The following is a 22,546-nucleotide window of genomic DNA, read 5'->3' on the forward strand; positions in this document are numbered from 1 at the left end:
ACTAAACTTTAGCTTTAGGGATACAATGGCCACAAGTTCTGTGTTATTGTCCCACCAAGTATCCCGTTCACGAGCCACGTAGCATCACTTCAGCCTTCTCTGAGTCGATGGCCAAAGTCGGGCTTGAAGTTGGCGTTAGAGCGTGTCTTGCCACTCCTCGCGACCCTCGCCAGCGACGTATCCTTGAAAGTCACGCTACTTCTTGCAGCTATCGCAGGCGCAGGGATTCCGGTCACCCAAGGACTGAAGCTCTTCAACGGTAGGTTTCTGATGCTCTTTCTCTTCTTGCCGGTCTTGGTTTGGCCCTCTATCTCAATCCACATGCCATTCTCGCACAATCGCGTGGCAACCTTTTCTTGAGGAACCGTTAACTTGCTTTGGTCCACTTGCACTGCAACCGTAGGTTGGTGTTTGATGGCGGCGTTTGCTTTCTGTAATAGAGAAACAGTCCAGAAGAGCTAGTAATATTATGGCGCCAACATGCTGCGCGATTGATCACTTTGAAGAATCGAAGTTGTCCAAGGAACGGAGCGTGTTTGGCTTCGGCTGTGTCTCCAACCTCAGTCAAGAACTTGGCGTCAGCGGCCTCCTGCGGTCCAGCATCTGCAGCAGTGGTCGGGTTCGCCAGCTCTTCCACTTGCACCACCCAATCATTCCATCTGGGTGGAGGATCTCCATCTCCGGGTTGTAGTCTTCGTCCTCGCCCTCAGTGTCTCTCTCGACAGATAGCTCAGCATCTTCGTCCACGTCCCGGTCAAGTAGATCTATGGCGTCCGTGATCACGTCATTGTCGTCAAAATCTGAGCCGTAGAAAGAGGTTACTGCTGACTCGGGCGGCATCGTTGGCGTCTGTTCGTGTGTGTTGCGGAAGAGGTAGAAAAGAGCCTTGTCGTAAATGAAAGCTGGCAAGTGGATGGTGGATGTTGGGAAGGCTCGTGCTGGCAGATGAGAGACTCCCATCTGCTTCACTACTAGTACAGGTAAAGGCAAGAGATCCAGGGCACGGCAGCAAATTCACGTGGCTTGCAGAAGAGGGTGCACTGTCGTTTGTTTGCAGAGCATACTTGCTACCGACTGTCGTCTTGTGGGGGTCTTCTGTTGTCAACGAAGTGGCTCACACCAAGGGAACAAAATATGTCTCGCGCAACCATATGTCGCTATCTATTGCACGCAGACATGCCCAAGCAGCCGCTTGGCAATTTATAGGGTCCAGATCATCACTATCGTAGCCAGCAAACCACAGAAAAACGACTGAATAACTCCATTTAACCTTGGATTGCTTGTCTGATGCTGCATTTCGCCAAGTGGCTAGTCGGACGTCCTTGGGTGCAATACTTGATACGTCAGAAAGTTAGGACAATTAGCAGCTGTAGATGAGCTGAACTGAAATGCGCAATAGCTTCTTGCAGTCGAAAAGAAAGTCGAAGGCAGATTATCTATGAAGCTGATCAAACTCATATGATCCCATAGAATCCAAGCTCCAGTGCAACGCCTGCACACACGCTGTGACATACTGGCATTAACAACTGATAAGACCACGAAAGGAAGGACAGCATAATCCCAATGATTATAGCAGGGACAGTTTCAAAAGACTGCTAGAGAGATTTGTAGACAGCTCCAGGAACCGAGTCTTTCTAAATAACATGTGATCAGCGGTTGACAGCTAGCAAAAACAATCATCAAGATACTTAGCGACTGGTGTAGACATACGAAATGTGTGCCATTTATGGGCCTTCATGCGAAGCAACTGACCTACAAGTTACTACGTAATGCTCTCGCAGGCATGGCCTCAAAGGGATCGCACATAAGTGTCCAATGAAGAGTCGGAATATAGATAATACCTCGGTCTGTTATGAAGCCATGGAGACCCCTCTCAGACTCTGTGGTTAAACATGCAAGAGTCCAATAGTATCTGCAACAGGTGCGGAAAAGAGCAGACAGATCGAATTATCGGTCACGAACACCGAAGGCTATGTGTCGAGAGTCGACAAACATTGACGTATCAGCTCTTAGCTATTACCGTTTGTACTGTAGGAGGTCTGGGCGCCCCTAAGATCGGCCTAATGCAACGACGTTACTGCAAAAGATACTTCTCCCGCTACCTTTAACCTTATTGACGTCGTTTTCAACCCACCTGAGGTTGTGACTACGGCAGGTATCTAGGAACGTAGCACTGAGCCCTTCGACGACGCTTAGTCCTGATGGAGCGAACTGAGCGAAATCGTCCTGTACTCCAAAGTCACTCGACTCCAATATTACCTTACATGCTGCACTAGAGTACCTGTAGCCATATCGTCAATGTCTTTGTAACATACACCGCCCACAATCAGTGCAAGACTCCAAACCGGGCATAGTGCTGGAGCCAGCCGAGTGCGTATCACACGCGACGATCTCACTCCCGTCCATCTGTCGAAGGCTCTTAGTGGTGGGCGTCACCAACAAAACTGGCATACATCAACGTGACTCAAGCCTGCTTACCTATATAACATTCATGTAATTTTGCTTTGAATATGTGAGGAGAGAGAGCAGAGTACATCCTCAGTAGATCACTGGCAAGTTACCATTTACTCGTTTCTACACCACACAGCCACGGGAAAAATTGCCACTAATTCCATCAACCAGCCTCGGAGGCATTGGAAGTTGACACTAGCAAATTGTAATGGCGTAGGTTGTGGGGTATGGGCATGTAGTTTAACGGCGTGCATCTGACGTCTTCCATTAGTGCATCCGGGAACGTCTAGAGAGCTACCCTACTTAGAAATGCCGAAGCCACTACTGCTTACCAAGACTAAGATTTGTATAGACGCTGAAGCTACCTAGGTATGGTCAGGTGTCGTTCCTGCGTCGCACCCACTTCCTCATCTGGACGACCTCTGGTTATTCCCATAGAGCCTTGCCAGTGGCACGCCAGCAACTTGGACTACAGCAAACAGAACGATGAAGGAGACTCACAGTTTATGGCCGCTGTCATAAGACCATCCTTGGAGCCTACATCTGTCTCTCAATTCCATTGTTTGTAAACGCCCAGCAGCAGCAGAAGAAGAAGAAGAAAAACGCGGTTCTGAACAGCAATGCACCAGTCTTGCTCGAATGAATCGTGTTCAAGGTTGCCGACGCCATCTACAAGTCAGTCCGGCAAGCTCACTCGCACCTGCGAGGGACAACATGAATGTGGAAATTCGACCGGAAGTGGTCGAGCCAGTAAGCAAGTATGCGCAGGTAGCCACGAAACAATTCTGGCCGTATCGCCAGAGACCATGTTTGCTTCTAACAGGCATTTGGCTTTGAATCGTCAAATTGGTGTGGGTCAATCAAGGAAAGTACGACAATCACTGCCCAAAACTGTAACTTGGGTGCTTATTCGGTGATGAAACGCATCATGCGTTATTGGGCAACATGTCACCCCGCATTACATGTCACCCCGCATTCCACCAACTCGGATTTGCTCGACTGACACTTCCCTTCTGCGGACAAGATCGCCAGGCAGCATGCTAAATGCAGGAACCACTCTTGTTCTGGTAGTGCCGGCGACTTAGCGCAAACCTTGTGTAGGAACGCCACAGCCTCGGTCACAGACCACCTACGCATGTCCTTGGTTCGGCCTTCGTACCATACCACATCTCCGTCAACAAGTCCGTAACTAACACGCCAACGGGGCTTTTCGTGGGGCTGCAGATCGTCTCCATGGGGTCTGTCGATCAGCCGCACCGCGTGCAACACGTCAATTCACCTTGCACCCTCCAATGAGGGACGGCGGATTTGAACATAGTCTCCCTGCAGTTGGTACAAGCCGATGGAAATGCGCAAACGTGCCTCGGTCGTCTAAACGGAGAACCAAGAGCGACACAATACAGGAATGTACAAGTAGGACCGTGTCCGTGGCATTGAACTGATCATCATCTTCGTTGCCCTGTTCCAACACAAAGATCAAAGCGCTATAGCTCTCGCTTTACTGAGCAGCTCCAGATTTTTCAAGATGCATGCGCTTGCACTTCTACTCTTCTCCGCTTCCACCGTCTCAGCATACCCATGGGTAGCCGACCAGCCTGGTGTCGACTCCTCTTTGCTGGGCCGTAACCGCAATGTGAAGAGGCAGGATAACTGTCCCTTCAACTCAAATCATCAGCCTGCAGCCCCATACACCGCCCAATATCCGTACACAGGTGCACGGAATGGTCTGCCTGGTACAGGCAAGGGCGGCATCAAGGTTCCGGCCGACGGTGACACTGCGCACGCCTTCCAGGCTCCTGGACCCAACGATATTCGTGGCCCTTGCCCTGGTCTCAACGCTGCTGCCAACCACAATTTTCTAGCTCACGATGGTGTCACAACCTTCACCGAGCTTGTCGATGCTCAGCAGAATCTGTACAACGTTGGTTGGGATCTTGCAACCCTCCTGGCTACCCTTGGAGTCGTTGCTGATGGCGACATTGTTACCGGAAAGCTCAGCATTGGCTGTGATGCCACCTCTCGTACAGCTACACTTGGAGGTTTACTTGGCCGCCAGCCAGGACTGAATGGACACAACAAGTTCGAGGGCGACTCATCGCTCACGCGAGACGACTACTTTACCCACAACGGTGACAATTACTCCTTCAACGGTACCCTCTTCGCTCGGATGAAGGATGTCGCAGATCGTGTGTCGGGTGGCAACTTCGATCGCAACACACTTGCCGCTTACCGCAGCCAGCGATACGACGAGTCTGTCCAGGAGAATCCCAACTTCTTCTTCGGTCCCCTCGCTCTTTTGCTCTACGGCGCATCCTCCTTCCTGTATGAGCTGTTTCCCAGCTACGGCCCCGAAGGTGTTCCTGATTTGAAGACCATCTCCTCATTCTTTGGTACCACCCAGGACGCCAACGGCAATTGGCAGAGAGGCGCTGAGCGCATCCCAGACAATTGGCACAACCGTCGCTCAACATACACCAACAACGACGTCACCCTCGAGATCCTCGCCCAATATGTCCAGTATCCAAAACTATTTGGTGGCAATGTCGGTACGAATAACTTCGATGCTCTCTCCACACCCTTCGGTGTCATTCGTGACGGCAAGCTCCCCGACGCTGCCACTGCTTCCGACGTTCTGTGCTTGCTGTATCAGCTTGGAACGCAGCCAGTCCCTTCTAGCTTGTCGATTGTTACTACTCTGCCTTTGTCGCTTCTCAACTGGTCGATTGGCAAGCTTAACCCAGTATTCAAGAACGCTGGTTGTGCTCTTCGACCCGACCAGACTGCCCCTCCCGCATAGTGTAATTAGGATAGAGTAGGTAGAAGAGCTTCTGCGCTCTCCCTATTTCACGTCGATTTGAGAGTTCGAATCGAGGATCAGCTGCTAGCGATGTGTTTGAATTGATGCATAAAAGCTAGTCTTTGTAGTTCAGCTCGCTTCTGTATGAAGAATCGCAAGACAATGACGATTTCGAGAAAGTTGCACTTCACCGCGTGTTCACAGTGACTAGAAACTGTCTAATAAAGCTCTAGCACTTGTGTTGTTCAGTAGCTTTGAAAGACTTCTAGCGCGCCCGTGTGAAATTGATCACAATTTCATCAATCGCAAACTAAAGTCTATGTTGTTCTCAGACTGGTACTCAAATTGGAGTCGGATCCCATCTATCCAGTAACACTGCAAGTAAGTGGCCCCAGCAGACATGAGGCTACCTCTGATATTCCAACAAAAGAAGCTGACCAATTTTTAATATAGAACTAGTAGCTATCATAATGACTAAAGATAAGACTCAGCTGAACGTTACTTATATTGTAGGCAATAAGATGTTTGAAAGAGTTTTCTTGCATTCTCCGTACTTTATTGCTGCGTGGTAGAATACTTGGTTCACACCCTTAATCCACCGTTTATTCTGCAACTTAGAACATTGAACAACTCAAGCACTGTTTCTCAGCTCCTGGTGGGCCAAACTGCGGGTGAATCATACGCGGGGGGTGCGTCGATAGGCGCTAATGGCAGGTTGGGTGACGGTCGATTTGCCATTAGCCATTGTCTTCTCATCTCCGGCGTGGAAGGATAAGTCGGAGCCGGTAGCTGGTACATGGGTGGCGCTGGCTCGCCACCTCCTGTCTCTTCTCCCCCCCTTGCGCTTCTCTCAATCCCTTCTCTCCGTTCCCTAACCATCCTCATCCGCCTCTCTACTGTAGTCTCTTCGGATATCTCCCTGCCCCACCATCCTCCGTTCACCCGTCGGTGCTCCGCTCGCGCGACTTCAGCGTCGTGTTGGACTTGTTGCTCGGCTCTCCGACGTCCGCACAACCAGAATGCTGTAAAGAAGGCAATAGCGAGTATGCCACAGACAATGCCGATGATAAGTGTTGTTTTTCGTGACCTTGAATCCTCTCTGTATTCTGATCGTACGTATAGCCGTGAGGTTGACATGGTTTTGATCGTTGCTTAGGAAGGAGGGTCGTGTGATGCAATTGATCCAGTGTGTTCATCAGGACCTGAATTATGGGGGACGTGTTTGATGTCGCAATTGGAAGTGTCCTCGACAAAAGCAGTATTGCTCCATGAAAACCAGATCTTACTGTTTTGATGTTTGGGCACATACTGTGCCTTTATACACTTCCTGGCATGACATTGGATACAGGGCCCTGTAGATATGACTCCACCAAGTCTCGTATGCGGTTGTCATTGTGAGTTCGTGAGCAGGCCTCGGCGCGTTTGGATACGGCAGAGTGCTATCATTGGCTTGTATGTTGCTCACGTGCGACTGTGCTGGGTTGTGGTAACGGCTATGCGGCTCCGCCCATGGGATGCCTAATGGTTTGCGGCCTGGAAACGTCTGCAAGGCTGACTTGCGAATCATGGCTCTGACATAACGTATATAAACCGTCGATACAAATCTTTGATGCTGCAACGTTGTGTAGATAAGGGTGTTTGGGTTAAATCCAAGAGGACTACACATCTAGGGTAGCCTCTACATGGCGACCTGTTTTGCGATTCCATCGCATGTTGTCAGTACCTACTTAGGTAATCATGAGGAGGCTGGGTACCTACGTCATTCCAATAGTTTCTAGAAAGCCTTTTTAACTGGACTTGCCAAGATGCGCCTGAAAAGAGCGATCTAGCCCCGGTCCATCAATACTGACTTACAGCGCACCTCATTGTACATGTCTCCTTTAGGTGGCTAACTCGAGTCTGTTGAACTGATATGTACGTGTGTTTTATCTGGCCACCACTCATTTCGGAAGCCAGGTGTGCTACTTCAAGGGCGCCTCGGCGAAGTTGGGAGTGCATGTATACAACATCAGTATACCGATGTTAGGACTCTGAAACTTGTTCATGTCTTCTTGCCTTGAATACATAAAAGTAAAGTAGCAAAGTAGGTCGACCGATGGACAAGTACCAGGTTTGCGTTGCACGGCCGATGATTGTGACAGGTGCAATTGACAACAACAGACATCGCATCTATAGCAGAGTACAGTATTAACAGGCTTGGACACATATATCTCTCAGAAGACTTTTGGTGAGCTGTTCGCGGCTGCCGTTACAGTTCGTGTTATTTCTTGGGTATTGGCTCGGAAGTATTACAACACAATACGCCGCTATCTTGACTAAGACTACCGTGCCGAAAATGCATTGAGCCGTTTTGACTGTTCGTGTGTTAAGTCGCTGGGTCAGTCATCAGCTATGGTGTTGTGTGCCTGCCAAGCCAAGCCCGCGACCTCCGAGTGCCCGCATAGCTTCCCCAAGCTCAGCCTCCACTTGCTGCCCCACCAACTTCCGCCTGAGGCACTCAATCTCCTCTCTGTTCTGAGATCTCGAGTCGCCTAGATACTCTCGCTCGTGCTATATCCCTGAACAGCTTGAGAAGTGTTCTAGATAGCCACAATGGCTTCGCGACTGGTGCTGGTCCTAGGGGACTTGTTCATTCCGGATCGCGCTGCAGTACGTCTCAGTCACGAGTATGCGATGCTAGACCTCACAGACTCACAGGCTATTTAGGACATTCCAGCGAAGGTATGAGCTGCTTTATACCCCAATGCCGATACCGATCCGACCGCGCCTGCCGATGTGTACAAGGCTGCAACTTACACTCCTTCCAGTTCAAGAAGCTACTTGCGCCCGGCAAGATTGGCCAGATACTCTGCCTCGGAAACATCACAGACCGTGAGACATATGAGTTCTTACGCGGCATAGCGCCCGACCTACAGATCGTCAAGGGCGATTTCGACGTCGAAGCACCCAACCTCGCCCTCTCTAAAGTCGTCACACACGGGTCGCTGCGCATAGGCTTCACACACGGCCATACCATCATACCGCCCGGCGATGGCGATAGCTTGCTGATTGCAGCTCGGCAAATGGACGTTGACATCCTGCTCTGGGGCGGCACACATAAATTCGAGGCGTACGAGATGGAAGGCAAATTCTTCGTGAACCCAGGAAGTGCAACAGGTGCAATGACGACAGGGTGGTGGACGGAAGAAGAAGACCCCACACCAAGCTTTGTGCTCATGGACGTGAGTTTGCCCATCAGCAAAGAGGCTCGGTAGTACAACCGGCTAACGGTGATTTAGGTTCAAGGAGACGTCCTCGTGCTTTACGTATACCAGCTACGCAAAGATGCAGACGGGAACGAGAACGTTGCAGTAGAGAAGGTATCTTTTAGGAAAAATGGTGGTGGTGCAGCATAGGCATGATTTTTTGTCGTCAGACAGTAATGGAACAGCAACACAATGCATATACGACGGAATAGTGTATTTCGGGTGCAATTCGAATACACAGCGACTTCGATGTTATTGTTACGATTTAGTCACTAATTCAATGCATGCATACCACATAGCTGCTGCATCCTCCGAGGACGTCCAAAAAACACAGTTATCGCGGTATTTACCTTGCAAATCAACGAACATGGGCGTGTCAAGTCTTGCATACTGTGTCACGGAGGCTGCAAAGCGGACTGTTCATAGCTAAGCGCAGTATCCACGTAGCTCGAACTGCACATCGGGCATAGGTTCAGACACGTAGTCAGTGCATGCTTGTGCATATTTGTGTCTCCTATTTCCATTGTCCCCCTGAGATAGACCGCGTAGCGCAGCCGGGACCCATGCAAGTGTCCATTTCAGATATACCCCACATTCTGTCATTTCTGTGGGACTTGCGGCGCTGATTAAATGGCGATGGTGGCCTGATGATCCGGTGAGGCTCTGTGAAACCGAGCTCCCGTCGTCACACAACTTGCAATTCGGCAAGCTTTGGCCTCGTACCGCGTGGAAATTCTTCCGACGTGCATTCCATTCCGCATCACTGCTCTCTCCGAGCGAGGACGTCTTTTACGGCCCGCTCCACCTTCTCGAACACGGAAGGTAGTGCTGCCACCATGCCATAATTGCGCTCACCTGCGATGTGTCGACCCTGTGCGTAGTCAATGTCTCCACCATTGAAGTCTTTGATCATTCCACCGGCTTCGGTGAAGAGAATATGGCCACCGGCATGGTCCCATACACAAGTAAATCTGTCGACCGTCTTGGGAATTCGGACCATTACGTCTGTAGATCCAAGTGCCAGCGCGACGTGTTTGATTTGCTGCGCCCAGATGACGGTTCCTGGCCACTGCGCACCAAGCTGCTCGCACACAGCCTTATGCTCTTTCTGCGAGAGGCTCGTCTTTCCAAGTGTGCTCTCTACGAAGTTGAGATCCTCAAGCTTCTTCTCAGGCATTGTGCTCAGATCAACTTTGCGCGCAACTCCCCACCCATTCTCCGTCATACCTCTGACATATGTACCCTGACCCTTCACTGCAAACAGCACGACTCCATAGCCCGTCTCATCAACAAGGTCTTCATGCACCCTGCTCTGTCCCAGCGGTCCCTCAACATCAAATGCCAGGTTGGGACATCCAATAACACCGACTGCTTGCTTTCCATCCACCAGCAAGCATAGACACACGGCATATTGCTGCCCCTGCATGAAGGTCGCCGTGCCATCCACAGGATCCATGATCCACACTCTGCCGCGGCTTGTCTGCTCGCCTTTGCCGCCACGATCAATGAGCTCAAACATGTCTTCTTTGCTCGCCGGAAACACAAGCGTCTGTGCGCCGGACTCTGCACTTTTCTTCTGCGAGTCGCCACTTTCGGACCGTGACGCATGCAGCGCTTTTGCGCGTAGTACCAAATCCCACACGCGATCTGCTAGCGCGGTATTGGAGCGCAGTGCGTCTGCGCTCTCCTCACCGAGGAATTGATCGTTCGGGTAGACGGCGTGGATTGCGCTGATGAGAAGAGCTTGAGCCGCGAAATCGGCAATTGTCACGGGCGAGTCGTCGGCCTTGGTCTCGGCGGAGACATGGTTCTTGAGCGAGCGTAGCACCGATTTTGTGAGGATCGAGGCGTTGTGGACGGCGCTGAGGGCGAGGCTGAGCTCGGCGGCGTAGGGCTGGGATGACATGGCGTTTGCGGTGAACGATTCTTCAATGGGTTGATGGGGATGTCAGCGGCTTCACGGCTTGCAACTGCGAAAGGTTCAATGTTCGCTAGGTGAGTCGAGCATCATGTTCACGTGCTCGGAGTTACGATTGCCCGAAATTTTGTGGGCTCTCTTTTCTCGCTGTTTCCTGTCTTGAGGGCCCCATTGTGAGGTTCTTAGCGGGCGGCCAGAATTGGCTTGTGCCTGTCATACTAGGAAAGAGATCCTGTCAACAACTCCGAGGCCCGTCATTTAGCCCAATATACTGTAGACAAGGATATGCGCAACTCAGGGCCGATTGCCAACATTGAGGTTTGTTTTGGCATCGGTTGAGGTTGCAAGTTCGCGCCCAGGTACGTTTCTGCTTTGAGCCGTCAGGGTCGCCCTTACAACGGGAACGGGGACGGGAACGATGAAGGAAGCTCGGCCCGAATCGGGAGATTCACGCCGCCACAGGCGAGACTGAGGTTGGCTATTGATTACTGGAACGGGATGGCAGTGATCCGTGCTTCGATGTTTGGTGACACTGCGTTGGAAAATGGAATTGTTTTGTGCTTTGATGTGCTGATGAGGCCCTGCAAGGAGAACGTCGCCGTCGTGGAGTTGTGCATTGTGATTATATGTATGTACACTGAGATTACATACATGAACAAGTTCGGACAAGTATAGAGCTACATACATACACAGGACGAGCCAATGTGAGCTGCATGCTGCTGCAGGCGCAGATTGGACGATGTTTGAATGGATCGAGCTTACCTGCACAACTGCTATGTCCACAGAAGACCTTCAACGTTTCAAGACGCTGTTGGTGTACTGAGTGCATGGTTCTCCACTGATGCGCCCCATACCATGTCTCAACGAGACTGGTGGCCGCCGCATTTGTGGGGTAATGCGTGATGCGCACATCTGTGCATCCTACATGTTTCTTTTGGCAACCGCGGCCGACATGCACTCCGCTTGCATGCGTGCCACGCGGTCTCTGCTGAGTCGTGTGAGGGCCAGCTTCGAGCTCAGTAGCGTTTATTGTAGCCTTCACTCCAAAGTGAGGGGCTTACGAGTCGTGAAGCCCGTTAACCGCGATGAATGATTATCAAGATAAGGGTAGATTGCGCTTACCGTTCCTGCAGCCTGTCGACATCACGATGCCTCACGTAGAGGTTGCGTGCTGAACCTAGTGCGAGCAGCGTGGGGGTCTTGGTCAGTCGCCTGAACCGTCCTCGTATCTGACGGACGAATGAGCATTCCAAGCCTGCCTGCAAGTCATTTCCTGAGGCGTTCCTGTGGGAACTAAACTTTGCAGGCATTTGACAAGCTGCAGGGACGAACATCACTGCGCCCTTCACTCCTTTCGTCAAATGGCAAGGCAACAAGCATGATTGTTATCTCGCTTCTTGAAGCGAACAGTGCTCGGGGCGCGCAAGAGATGAACATCCTAGCAAATTGGCTAGCCGTGAAGAGCGCAATGCCTACCAAACAGGCGTTCTTCGTCAAGCAGTGCTCCATTCTGACCACCGATCAATACTGCTTCGCCCTCGCCGTATGCCTAAAACGAACGACGAGGATTAAGCGAGGCCAAGTTGGTGAGCATGGCCGACATTGAGGACAGTGAGGTGGCCAGCAGGCAGCCAGAACCTCCCCCTATACGCGAGGCGTTGCAAAAATTTTTGCTGAGGCAGCGAGCGTGCTGATCTCCCTCAAAATGGTGCACACTGCACACGCTGAAGGCTGTTGAGGGTGCCCGGGACGGCAACGGGGCATGGTATACGCAGCGCTGCTCTTCTTGCGGTAATGCGGCGCAGGCTAGACGCACCCATATCATGTGCTTTGAACAACCACGGACAATTCTGGCGCCGAAAGCGAGCATTACCGTGATGGCGGCAGATAACGTTGTCGGATGTCGCCATGGACGGTGGCTTGAGAGTCCAAGGCTGATGATCAGATTGGACGCATATTCCAGAAAGATTTTTTTTTGCAGCTTACGAGAGACTGGACGGACGAGATGGGGAAGTTGGCCCAGCGGCAGGGCTGAGACAGGTGAGACGGACGGTGCGTCCATGGATTGCAATGGCTCGCCATCACACGCTAAATGGCGAACACCGGAGCCCACTTTCGTGAGTCGGCTATGCGAAACGTCCTCCAGGGGTCCTTCAAGGGACGAGGTTGTGGATGTTTCACAGGCACGCAATCCATTGCGACTGCTCGACAGTCGACGCCTGGAGTGGGAGGCGCGCAATCACCCCACGGAGTGTTGCGAGTGCAGGTGCATGCGCGAGAGCAGACGCATGACCGCTGGAACCGATAGCTCCTCGGTCCTCTTTGGGATCACGAAGAAGCAGCGTCCCAACTCCAGCGTCACCCGCCATGTCCGGAAGAGCAGATGACTAGCGAGCGGGGACTGGCTCTTCGTCATTTTAGGAGGCTGGTCGTGCTGCGATCACGCTTTCTGGCAGTGGTGTCACACAAGAAACAGCTGCATTGCGTCGGCCATGACTGTGCGCGCCAGGTGGAGCACGCAGAGCAGAGTTTGACGCTGCGCAGCACGCACATGCTGCAATGCTGCAATGCTGAAATGCTGCGCTCAATGCTGCGGGTGAGTGAAAAACGCCGCAGGTGAATTCACGCAGCGCGGGCGTAATGGCCGCACCGTGGTGGCCAAATGGACGTCGCAGCGAATCACAGGGCGCTGCGCGGCACCTGTTCGACGCAAACGCGGCCTTACCGCTTCAGGTGTGGCGGGCAAAGAGGGGTGCATGAGCAAGCGGGCTGGCGGGCTGGCAAGGGCACAGCTTGCGGCGGCTCCTTGAGAAATATCCTCTTGGCTGCAGCGTGGGCCCATGCTCACGCTGCGGAGTGCGTGGGTAGGTACCCTGTTGACTGCGGGTCTGCATGACTGGGGCCTGATAGGCCGTCCGTCGGGTGCTGTGTACCTGAGCGTCAGTTAAGACCATCTTCATCGCCTGCTCCCGCAACACCCGTCTCCACAAAGCTCCGCTGCAGACCCAGTTCTCTCATGACTCCTGTCTGAGCACCCTCTCCCTGATAAAGAATCTCCTTGATAAAGATCCTCTGTCTCGTCCCTTCTGAGCACTCCCACCCTCACCCTTCTCATCACCAAGCCGCCGACTACCTAGTCAGCGTCTCAGCTTGCCTCAACACCACCGCAACCAGTCCCCAACTCACCACCCACAATGACTTCCCAGATGGAGTGGTCTCATGACTTCTGCCTCTCCTGCGACCGCCAGATGGAGGGCGGCACCTACTGCTCGCAGGCCTGCAGGCTGGCCGACTTGGAGAAGGCTGGCCAGCAACAGAACGCACAGCTCTCGTCGTCTGCCTCGTCGACATCTTCGTCCAACAACGGCTTCTACCTCCCCCCGGCCGTCAACTTCTCCCAGTACAAGGCGCCCTCGACATCGCGAGGATTTGACATGGGTCCCTCCAGCCCGCACCACTACTATACTACTGCGAACGGCTCGTACTTTGCTCCACCAACTGCGGGGCAGCGCAGCCTCACACCGTCATCATCACGCTCATCGCTGTCATCCAACTCGTCGACAACACAGTCCGGCATCACCGCCCAGGCAGCATCGCAGCTGAATAACTATGTGCGATCGTTTGACCAGACACGAGAGCAGAAGAGGAGGTACAACCAGTCCTGATCAACCATGCTTGTTCTCTGTCTCTTTTCTGCAAAACGATCTCATCATTTCTCGGAGTTCAGCATCACGAAAATCACGGACGCCGGATGACTACGACACTCGGCACAATACCCTTTGCTTTTTGATTGCATCTCGGCCTCGGTCTCGGGCTTGTCACCATTGGACCCGGCGTGGTCCCCGGAGTTTACTCATCGTATCGATTGCTGCGCTGCGTTACTATTGTATCATCTCCTACTTACGCATGGCGGCGCGGTGTACGATCAAAAGCACATATATCCACCTCATCGGGCCGCAGGAGGCGTGGCCGTGAGGACGTTGTTTACGAGCATTTTCAGCCTAGGTTCTGGCATGGCATGGAAGATGGATTGCTTTGACATGCAGCATAGCGTCTCTGCTGGCGGATATCCCCTCACTCATACGGACGTTCATAAACGTACCGGTTTTCTACTCTTGCATATCATATAGTTACTGCTTCGGCATCCAATGGAAAGCGCAGACATGAGCTACACTCATGGCGCAGTTTTGACACACAACGATTGTTTCCACATGTCAGTGACGTCTCTGTGATGACCTTACACAACCGCTTGTCCGACGTCAGTTTGTGTTGCGATCATCGCATATCCGGGTGTCACTCCGCACGTGACTTCATGACTGTTGATTGAGTTGGAGATTGGCCCTCTGGGGGCGCCCTCCAGAACACGGCCAGACCCTTTCGCTGCCGTCGCTTTTGCGACCCCGGTTCGCTGAGTCGTCGTGTCACCACAATGGGCAATGTGGTGGCTGCCGTCGCGATCTGCCTCCTGTCTCACACAGACCAGGAAGATTTTTCGCGACGATCCAGACGTTGACCACTGCTCAACGCTTCTCGCAGTTGGGAGGCAAAACGGCACACCCTCAACGACCCAACACGGGACGCAGCCGTAGCAGCAGGCGCCGTATCTCTTCCGCTCCTCTGGGCCCCAAGTGCTGCAGTCCCTTGACGTCTGCACCTCCAGTGGTGGGCCTGGTCGGCGCTGCTTTGCGCTAGGTCGCTGCAAATGCGGGGTTGAACAGGGGACGCGCGATGGCCCGTCGAATAGTGTGGCAGGAAGCAAGCTGCCGAAGCAATCATCCCACGCAGCGTGCAGCAGTCATTCGGACAAGTTCTGCGATCGGCAAGCCGGTCGTCATGGCGTAGCCCAAGAGCATTGCGCAGTTTCGCAGATACCTCACCACCAGCACTGGATGTAGCTGATCTACCATGACTGCGACGCAGCCCGACAGAGATTTCCATCTGACTCCTGGCATCTTGCTTGGCTATTCCCGGGCTGCCAGCTCACCCGGGGCTCCACTTCGTCCCAGCAAGCGCAAGCACAAGGCACCCGGACATTATCGTTGCCCGTCGGCTCCCGAACATCACGACACCCGGGCCTAGCAATTCCGACGCATTATGTCATCGTGTGCAGCAGGTTTGACGCTTGTCGACTGATGGTTGGCATGTTGGTGCGACGCCGGCAAATCCTGTTCTGCCATCTGGCCACGTCGGCGTGATCGCCTGAAGAGCGCCGTTTGCTTCTGCGATGAGTTGCAGGGCCCGGCGGCTGCTTCCGAGCCTGATGAGTGCTCACGGTGTGCGGATCTGTCGACTCTTCCAACTTAATCACAAACAAGGGTCCACCATACCACCGAGTCGGCGTTCGGAGGCGGGAACGTGCAGCCACACGAACAAAGACTTTCGTCCACGTTGGCTGCACCATTCAGTCCGCCGATTGCGCTCTCACCGCAACCTCAGCCCGGCATCGCGGTACCGCACCGGAGAGCACAGGTCTCTCCCCGACAGGAGCCTCATGAAAACTCAAAATGGCGTGCTGATGAGGCTCAAGGGCGATCAGGTGTGCCACGAGTGACACAGAAGCGCAAGGCCATTGTGCATGGACAAATTTGTTGGCGATATGCAGGGTTGTTGAATGAATCGAAGATCTGTTGACCCCTTAGGAGTCTTGTCGCGCAAGCACGTGCAGCCCACGTTTGCCAGGTACTGAGCTACGGGCGTCGCGATATTGCCTGAGTGAGGCTGAAAGTACTGTCAAGTATGCTCTCATACATCCCAAGTACTGAATCAGTCTTATCACATTCTGCGTGCACAAAATCGTATCTCCTTATGCTCAAAAGGGATGTACGCGATCCTACAACATCTCGCTCTGATAGCTGAAAGCACGGAGATAAACGCAAACTTCTCGAGCTTGTATTTTAAATTGTCTAAAGATATCCAGGTTGTATTGTGAAAGTCACATTACAGTGACGTAGACGACATTTGCATCCTACTTGCCCAGCTGCATCCAAGCATCACCATGACATTCTCTCGGGGAGCATACCCGGCCAATATGCAATTCTTCCGCACGACACACAGTTTCTCGTATCTCAAACCGAAACCTTCGTCGCCGGCGCCACTTACCCACAAAGCATCGAGCTACCCAGCACGCAAATTCCCCACTTAGTTGTGATGCTGCGAGCCCTGCCTTCTCCACACGCCGACATCCCCGACAGATCCCTAATCCCACCGCCGGTTCTAGACTCCTCTAATCGCTGACCGAAGCGAGCGCGGAGGTGCAGCATCGTCCGGCAGGGTCAGGGGCCTTTGGAAGGCGGGTCTGGGCAAGACAGCAGTTCTATCTGCGGCAGTGGGCGTTCGCAGGGAGATCGAGAACGCCGCGGAAGCTTGAAGGTGGGTCGGGTGCCAGCGACGTACTGACAGTCGGTTGGAGGTTAGAAAGTGGATGTCTCTCACGTTGCGGGATAAACGGCGGACTAACATTCTACTATGCGACAGTAAGGCGGAGAGAACACAAACACTCTACAGAGAACTTTTTTTTAACCTACAATATAAGTATTCCTTAACTAATTCTTAGCTTCGAGTATGATCATAGCTACAAGTTCTATATTGGACCTAGTTAGCTATCATTGAAACGTCAAAGAGTAGCAATGTAAAATATGTACTGCTCTGCTTCGCATTGAATAGCGAATATGTATTGTGTGCCCTGACAGGACCACATATTTAGAACAAGAGACGCCAATCCAGGACCCAAGGGGATATACCCAAACCAGAACACCATAGCAGAACGCAGACTCATAGGAGATCCATGACGGGACCTTTTTTATCCCATTAGTTTCTGTCGTTGCCTCTCAGCCCACTCTCTTGATGCAATTCTCCCCCTCTCGGCAGCCTCTGCTCTTGCTTTCTTGGCTGCTTCTTCCCTTTCCCTTCGCTCACGCTCCATCGCCTGCTTTTCGATCGTGTCTCGATTGAAAACTTGTTTGCCCTTCATCTTCAGAGCTGCAGCGTCTGCAGAACCAACTGTTGATTTACCGCACTGTGCGAGCAGAATACTGTTGCGGTTCGCCGACGATGTCGACGTCGAGCGCGAACCCGAGGGTCCAATGATACTGCTCCGCTTGCTTGCCAGCGACGTTGAGCGCTGCGGGACGTCCGTCCGTTGAGGTAGTGGAATGCTGACACCTGGTGCGTCTCTGACAAGCAAGGATTCTCTCGGTCGATGGGCGATTGGCTTTCGAACTGGCGCAGCAAGAGTGGCCTTTTTGGCAGCTTCAGCCTCTTCCATGCGCTTCATACGCTCTTCTTTCTGTACTTTTAATCGTGCTGCTGTCGCTTCACCCGGCAGCTGAAAGCTGGCTTTTGTCACTGGCTTTGTCGATTTGAGCGGCGGAGGCATGCTGATCGGTCGTGTGGCGGTCTTTTCAGCTCTCCCCACTTTCTCCATACGCTTCAGGCGCTCTTCTTTCTGCGCCTTTAGCTTTGCGGCTGTCGCCTCACCAGGAAGTTGGAAACTTGGTACTGTGGGTGGCTTTGTCGACTTGGGTGGTGGTGGCATACTGAGTGGTCGCTGTTTTGGAGCGGCTGCGCCTTCTGCCTCTCGCTTCAGACGCTCCTCTTTCTGCGCTTTGAGCCTTGCCGCAACATTGTCGCTGGACAATTGGAAGGTCGCTTTCGTGGGCGCCCTGCCCTTCGGTGGTGGTGGAGGTGTGGGAAAAGACAAACTGATAGGGCGGCGCTTGGACGCCAGATAATCGACTGTCTCAGTCGAAGGCTTCCCGCCATCTTTGACCGGGGCACTGCGGACGCTACTTGCCCGCATAAGAGACGCTGTGGTAGGTTTCACGCTCTTAGGGGCGGCATTTGGCACCTTTGAGATTCTCGAAGCGACTGGCGCCTTCGTAGTGATGGGTGCTTTGGAGGGCGTCTTGGTTGATGCCTTGCTTGTAATTCTCGCTGGAGCTCGGGCGGCAAGCGCCTTTATAGGCGTCTTGCTGGGTGTCTTTCCACGCAAAGCAGTAGACTTTGTGAAATGCTGTATCTCCTCATCAGACTGACCAAGGTCGGGAATTGCTTTGCCAATAGACTCGAGATCCTCCTCGAGTCGATCGATAGCCGATATTGATTCTTCGATACGCATTGGAGACTTTGATGGACTTCGTGATCTTCGTCGAATCGAGCCTTGCTTCATCTTTGGTGTAGATGCCAATGCTTCGAACGGTTTCTCATCGCATAGCATCTTTGGTTCTGCTTCTAAAGTAATTTCGAGTGAAGGTACAGGTTCATGAGTAACTGAATCGTCGACCTGCCCTCCAAGTTCCGCTTCGAACTCGGCGTCTGTGGGTGTTGCTGGACGCGTCTCAACTGTCCCGTCAAAACGGTCGTTTTCATGTACAGTTTCAGACACCTGGACCTCGATATCTTGACTCTCCCTCTTCAGTGCTGACTTGACTTCTTCAACTGCTCTTAATGACCTTATTTCAAGCTCCTCTTCCACTGTTGACTGCTCCTCTACGGCAGACGCTGGTGTCAGCGCGATATCCTCAATTTCGCTAACCTCCTTTGCGGGCATCTGTTCGGAGGTCTGCTCTTCTCCCACAATTACAGCTTGTGGCTTTGTGACTGCATCCACAACAACCGCCTCAGTTGGATCAGGTGTGGTTTGCTGCTCGACTTGCGCCTGCTGTTGCTCTTCATCGAGCTTCGCTTGTTGTCGTCGGGTAAGACGTTTGGGCTTTGGCGCCACTTCAGGTTCGCCTTCTGTGGCATCTGCGACCAAGTCGTCTCCCTTGGTCGCAACATCATGCTCCGCCCCGGGAGGTGCTTCGAATCCTTCAATGTCCTTTTCTGCGGCCTTCTCTGAGCCTTGCGCCCCACGTTCTTCTTCGAGCTTTGTCTGTTGACGTCGCGTACTTCGCACAGGTTTTGGTGCTGATCTTGGCTCGACTTCAATGGGCTGATTTGGCCTGGTTGGCATGTCATCCTGTTCAGGAGAGGTACGAGTCTTCTCGTGAACAGCTGCCTGAGATGGCTCTACAACCGGATTCACTGTGTCTTCGGTCGCGTTTTCTTCTCGGGTAGAGGGCGCGCGTTCTGAACTGCCGAGTGTCTCATCTTCTTCGAACTTCGCAAGCTGGCGGCGCGTAAGTCTGAGTGCAGAAGATTGCCGTGCGTTCAAGTCTTCTTTGTTGTTTGAGGGTTCAGTACCGCCTAGATGCAATGTTAGTGAGTGTCGTGGTCGTTGTGTCTCCAGTCACTCACCATCTGCAAGCTCTTGGGTCGGTTCATGCTCCACGGTTTCGCCAGCTGAGCCCGTAGTCTCTCGCTGTTCAGCTTCTTCGATAGCCTGTACCGATTCGACATCTTCTGACTGCGCCTTCTTGCTCTTGGTGCCCTTCTTCCCGCCTTTGCCCTTGCTCCTCTTTGCTGGTGTTTTCGCGGGCGTCTTTGCAGGCAAGGGCTCCTCGGTCTGGGCTACAGGTGAAGATGCATTCGGCTCAATGTCTTTAAGTGCGCGGTCGCTGACCTCGGGTGCCTCGATCAATTCTTCGACGTCCTGCTGGGCGCGTTGCGCAGCGCGAGTAACGCGCATTGTGTTGGAGGCCAAAATCTATGTGGTAAGTCGATTGTCCGGCGTCGCACTGACTATCGGTTGCTGCAAGACATATGAATAGCGAATTGACGAAGTGGACGATGTAATTGATGTCTGTGACTCGAATGGACTGCTGGTGTCGCAGCTGTGTTTCCAGGGCGGACCCAAACAAATGTCCTCATCAAGACTAGCTCGTGGTAGAACCCGCGGGAACAGCATCACGTGGCGGGAGCTCGGAGTACTTTGAAAGCCATCTGCCGGGTCGCAGCGACGCCCGTTCTTGAATTCGGAGCCGCTCCCGTTGACAATTCCTCTCGCTACCTCTGCTGTGGCTCTAAAATTTCTACAAAGCGCTGTCCAAATTCTTCGCTCTCATTGACAATTTTCAAAGCAGTCGCTGTCCTGACCCAATTAGCGCTGTCTCGACCACCTTTCGAAGAGGTGGCTTCAGCTTCAAGAGATCTCCATCGCCCTAATTGATCCAGAGGGTTTTTCGTGACTTTGCGTACCTGCACAAGGCTGACAACCGGCCGGCACCGATCCCGGCAACCTTCACACCAAGCGACATCTCCGAGACCGGCAAGCTGGCTTACCCCGCGAGGCAGCTGTCTGCGTTTCTCAGCTCCGTCAGTAAGCGGAGCTACCCCACCATATCTAGCATGACCTCACGAGCGTCGGCGAACTCCCGCCTTAATCTTTTCTCCAAGCACCTCGACTCCAAGCCATTCCTCGAGTTGAACACACCATTTTCAACGGAACGCAGCGGACATCTCGAAGACGCACAAGGCAACCGCATCGCACGTAACAAACCCCAAGAAGCCAAGCAGCCCGAACCAGAGCAATTGCCAAAGAGAGAAGAACCACCCAAGATGGCATCTACCCAGTCTCCCCACCCAGCCCTCATGATCCCTGGACCGATCGAGTTCGACGATGAAGTCCTCAAGTCCATGAGCTTTTACAGGTACAGCACATGATCCAATGGCACCTCAGAATGCACGCTGACAACCCCTCAGTGAATCGCACGTTGGCCAGCCGTTTGTCAACTGCTTCAGCGAAGTACTCCAGAACCTACGCAAGCTCTTCCAGACCTCCAACCCTGCCTCGCAACCATTCGTCATCTCCGGCTCTGGCACACTCGGATGGGACCAGGTCGCCGCCAATTTGGCTGAGCCTGGTGATGAGGTTCTTGTTCTTCACACTGGATACTTCGCTGATTCGTTCGCCGACTGCTTCGAGACATACGGTGCTAAGGTCACACAGTTGAAGGCACCCATCGGTGACCGACCGCAGCTCGACGAGATTGAGAAGGCACTCAAAGAGAAGAACTACAAAATCGTCACAGTTACACATGTTGACACGTCTACTGGTGTACTCAGTGAGCTCAAGCCCTTGAGCGACCTCGTTCAAAAAGTCAGCCCCGAGACACTGCTGGTAGTCGACGGCGTGTGCAGTGTCGGTTCCGAGGAGATCCGCTTCGATGACTGGAAATTGGACGTCGTCCTCACTGCATCACAGAAGGCTATCGGATGCCCTGCTGGCCTTAGCATTCTGATGGCCTCCGGCAAGGCAATCGAGGTATTCAAGAACAGGAAGACAAGGCCCACATCGTACTTCGGTTCTTGGAAGAACTGGCTGCCAAGTAAGCAATGCGAGATGAGCCAGATGCTTGGTGACTAACATGTCCACAGTCATGCAAAACTACGAAGCCAAGAAGCCATCCTACTTCGCTACCCCCTCGCCCCAGCTCGTTCATGCTCTGGACACTGCGCTCAAGCAGATTTTGTCGCGACCACTTGAGCAGCGTTTTGCCGACCACAAGGCCGCGTCGAATAAGATCAAGCAGGCTGTGGCCAACTTTGGTCTGAAGCAGCTTGCTTCTAAGCCTGAGAATCAAGCCAATGGCATGACCGCTATCTACCTGCCAGAGGGCGTGACACCCCCTGACGTTCTCCCCAACCTACTGAAGAAGGGCGTTATCTTCGCCGGCGGTCTGCACAAGGAAATCGCTACTAAATACATCAGGTGTGGGCACATGGGTGTCAGCGTGACAGATCCCAATCGCAAGGATCTGACCAAAGCGATTGAGAGCCTGCAGGAGGCGTTGACAGAGGTCGGGCACAAGGCATAGATGTAAGGAACGTTCTCAGACATGTTGTAAATACGTCACCAAGCTAGTAAGATCGGCTGCATGTACGCGTGTGCGGAAGACCGTGCCATAAATAGTACACCGTTTCTGACTTTATAGGTTCCGAGCTGTATGTTGATGGTGGGGTACCAAGCCTGCAAGCTTGCTCAATAAGCAACAAGATTGAGTCGCATATGTTTCTGCACGTCAGTCAATTCGCCTCTGGTTTTTACAGCCAAGAGACCAACAGCAAGCTTGCGGCTTGGTACACAGAAATTGTGGGTATTATTCCCGTCTCAGCCTATGGCCCCATGTCACTACGATGATAACATTGACTTACTGCACTCAGGCACGTCCGAGTTGCCACCGACGTAGCTGCAATGCAAGAAACGAAGGATGAATAATATTGTATTGACAGGCAGCTTTCTTGTTAGTGCAGTCG

At 52.8% G+C, this 22,546-nt stretch overlaps 8 protein-coding genes across 8 annotated transcripts; 4 read left to right on the plus strand and 4 right to left on the minus strand.

The window, feature by feature from the left end:
* Positions 1–3,579: 3,579 nt before the first annotated feature.
* C7974DRAFT_388383 (uncharacterized protein) lies at positions 3,580–5,337 on the plus strand. The gene has a single exon (XM_046141275.1). It carries the CDS (start codon positions 3,977–3,979, stop codon positions 5,246–5,248), a length of 1,272 nt encoding a protein of 423 aa, XP_046000398.1. The 5' UTR covers positions 3,580–3,976; the 3' UTR covers positions 5,249–5,337.
* Positions 5,338–5,893: 556 nt separating this feature from the next.
* On the minus strand, positions 5,894–6,385 carry C7974DRAFT_373618 (uncharacterized protein; the record flags this gene model as incomplete). The annotated part of the gene is made up of 1 exon (XM_046140114.1): positions 5,894–6,385. One exon carries the CDS (start codon positions 6,383–6,385, stop codon positions 5,894–5,896), a length of 492 nt encoding a protein of 163 aa, XP_046000399.1.
* A 1,226-nt stretch (positions 6,386–7,611) lies between these two features.
* Positions 7,612–8,841, plus strand: C7974DRAFT_130203 (retrograde transporter). The gene is made up of 4 exons (XM_046135352.1): positions 7,612–7,897; positions 7,955–7,969; positions 8,056–8,469; positions 8,527–8,841. The coding sequence occupies exons 1-4, from the start codon at positions 7,841–7,843 to the stop codon at positions 8,641–8,643; spliced, it is 603 nt and encodes a 200-aa protein (XP_046000400.1). The 5' UTR covers positions 7,612–7,840; the 3' UTR covers positions 8,644–8,841.
* Position 8,842: 1 nt separating this feature from the next.
* Positions 8,843–10,552, minus strand: C7974DRAFT_130204 (uncharacterized protein). The gene has a single exon (XM_046135353.1). The coding sequence runs from the start codon at positions 10,397–10,399 to the stop codon at positions 9,254–9,256; it is 1,146 nt and encodes a 381-aa protein (XP_046000401.1). The 5' UTR covers positions 10,400–10,552; the 3' UTR covers positions 8,843–9,253.
* Positions 10,553–11,722: 1,170 nt separating this feature from the next.
* C7974DRAFT_388393 (uncharacterized protein) lies at positions 11,723–12,697 on the minus strand. Its single transcript, XM_046141276.1, has one exon. The coding sequence runs from the start codon at positions 12,471–12,473 to the stop codon at positions 11,961–11,963; it is 513 nt and encodes a 170-aa protein (XP_046000402.1). The 5' UTR covers positions 12,474–12,697; the 3' UTR covers positions 11,723–11,960.
* A 908-nt stretch (positions 12,698–13,605) lies between these two features.
* On the plus strand, positions 13,606–14,076 carry C7974DRAFT_373621 (uncharacterized protein; the record flags this gene model as incomplete). The annotated part of the gene is made up of 1 exon (XM_046140115.1): positions 13,606–14,076. One exon carries the CDS (start codon positions 13,606–13,608, stop codon positions 14,074–14,076), a length of 471 nt encoding a protein of 156 aa, XP_046000403.1.
* Positions 14,077–17,040: 2,964 nt separating this feature from the next.
* On the minus strand, positions 17,041–20,115 carry C7974DRAFT_130281 (uncharacterized protein). The gene is made up of 2 exons (XM_046135355.1): positions 19,649–20,115; positions 17,041–19,597 (listed from the first exon to the last, which is right to left on the minus strand). The coding sequence occupies exons 1-2, from the start codon at positions 19,977–19,979 to the stop codon at positions 17,211–17,213; spliced, it is 2,718 nt and encodes a 905-aa protein (XP_046000404.1). The 5' UTR covers positions 19,980–20,115; the 3' UTR covers positions 17,041–17,210.
* Positions 20,116–20,549: 434 nt separating this feature from the next.
* C7974DRAFT_130292 (pyridoxal phosphate-dependent transferase) lies at positions 20,550–22,326 on the plus strand. Its single transcript, XM_046135356.1, has 4 exons — positions 20,550–20,940; positions 20,993–21,618; positions 21,668–22,109; positions 22,225–22,326. The coding sequence occupies exons 1-3, from the start codon at positions 20,639–20,641 to the stop codon at positions 22,105–22,107; spliced, it is 1,368 nt and encodes a 455-aa protein (XP_046000405.1). The 5' UTR covers positions 20,550–20,638; the 3' UTR covers positions 22,108–22,109; positions 22,225–22,326.
* Positions 22,327–22,546: the final 220 nt, after the last annotated feature.

This window comes from Boeremia exigua (genome assembly GCF_020726555.1).
Source record: "Boeremia exigua strain MPI-SDFR-AT-0100 chromosome Unknown C7974scaffold_3, whole genome shotgun sequence".
Classification (NCBI taxonomy): Eukaryota; Fungi; Ascomycota; class Dothideomycetes; order Pleosporales; family Didymellaceae; genus Boeremia; species Boeremia exigua.

What these genes read in the sequence shown, in the direction of transcription:
- C7974DRAFT_388393 (XM_046141276.1), bottom strand. Translation starts at nt 12,473, where the DNA reads ATGGACGCACCGTCCGTCTCACCTGTCTCAGCCCTGCCGCTGGGCCAA.
- C7974DRAFT_130203 (XM_046135352.1), top strand. Translation starts at nt 7,841, where the DNA reads ATGGCTTCGCGACTGGTGCTGGTCCTAGGGGACTTGTTCATTCCGGAT. An exon ending in CAAGCTTTGTGCTCATGGAC is followed by an intron (nt 8,470 to 8,526) that starts GTGAGTTTGCCC and finishes ACGGTGATTTAG; the next exon opens with GTTCAAGGAGACGTCCTCGT.
- C7974DRAFT_388383 (XM_046141275.1), top strand. Translation starts at nt 3,977, where the DNA reads ATGCATGCGCTTGCACTTCTACTCTTCTCCGCTTCCACCGTCTCAGCA.
- C7974DRAFT_130204 (XM_046135353.1), bottom strand. Translation starts at nt 10,399, where the DNA reads ATGTCATCCCAGCCCTACGCCGCCGAGCTCAGCCTCGCCCTCAGCGCC.
- C7974DRAFT_130292 (XM_046135356.1), top strand. Translation starts at nt 20,639, where the DNA reads ATGACCTCACGAGCGTCGGCGAACTCCCGCCTTAATCTTTTCTCCAAG. An exon ending in AAGTCCATGAGCTTTTACAG is followed by an intron (nt 20,941 to 20,992) that starts GTACAGCACATG and finishes ACAACCCCTCAG; the next exon opens with TGAATCGCACGTTGGCCAGC. An exon ending in TTGGAAGAACTGGCTGCCAA is followed by an intron (nt 21,619 to 21,667) that starts GTAAGCAATGCG and finishes ACATGTCCACAG; the next exon opens with TCATGCAAAACTACGAAGCC.
- C7974DRAFT_130281 (XM_046135355.1), bottom strand. Translation starts at nt 19,979, where the DNA reads ATGCGCGTTACTCGCGCTGCGCAACGCGCCCAGCAGGACGTCGAAGAA. An exon ending in GACCCAAGAGCTTGCAGATG is followed by an intron (nt 19,598 to 19,648) that starts GTGAGTGACTGG and finishes CATTGCATCTAG; the next exon opens with GCGGTACTGAACCCTCAAAC.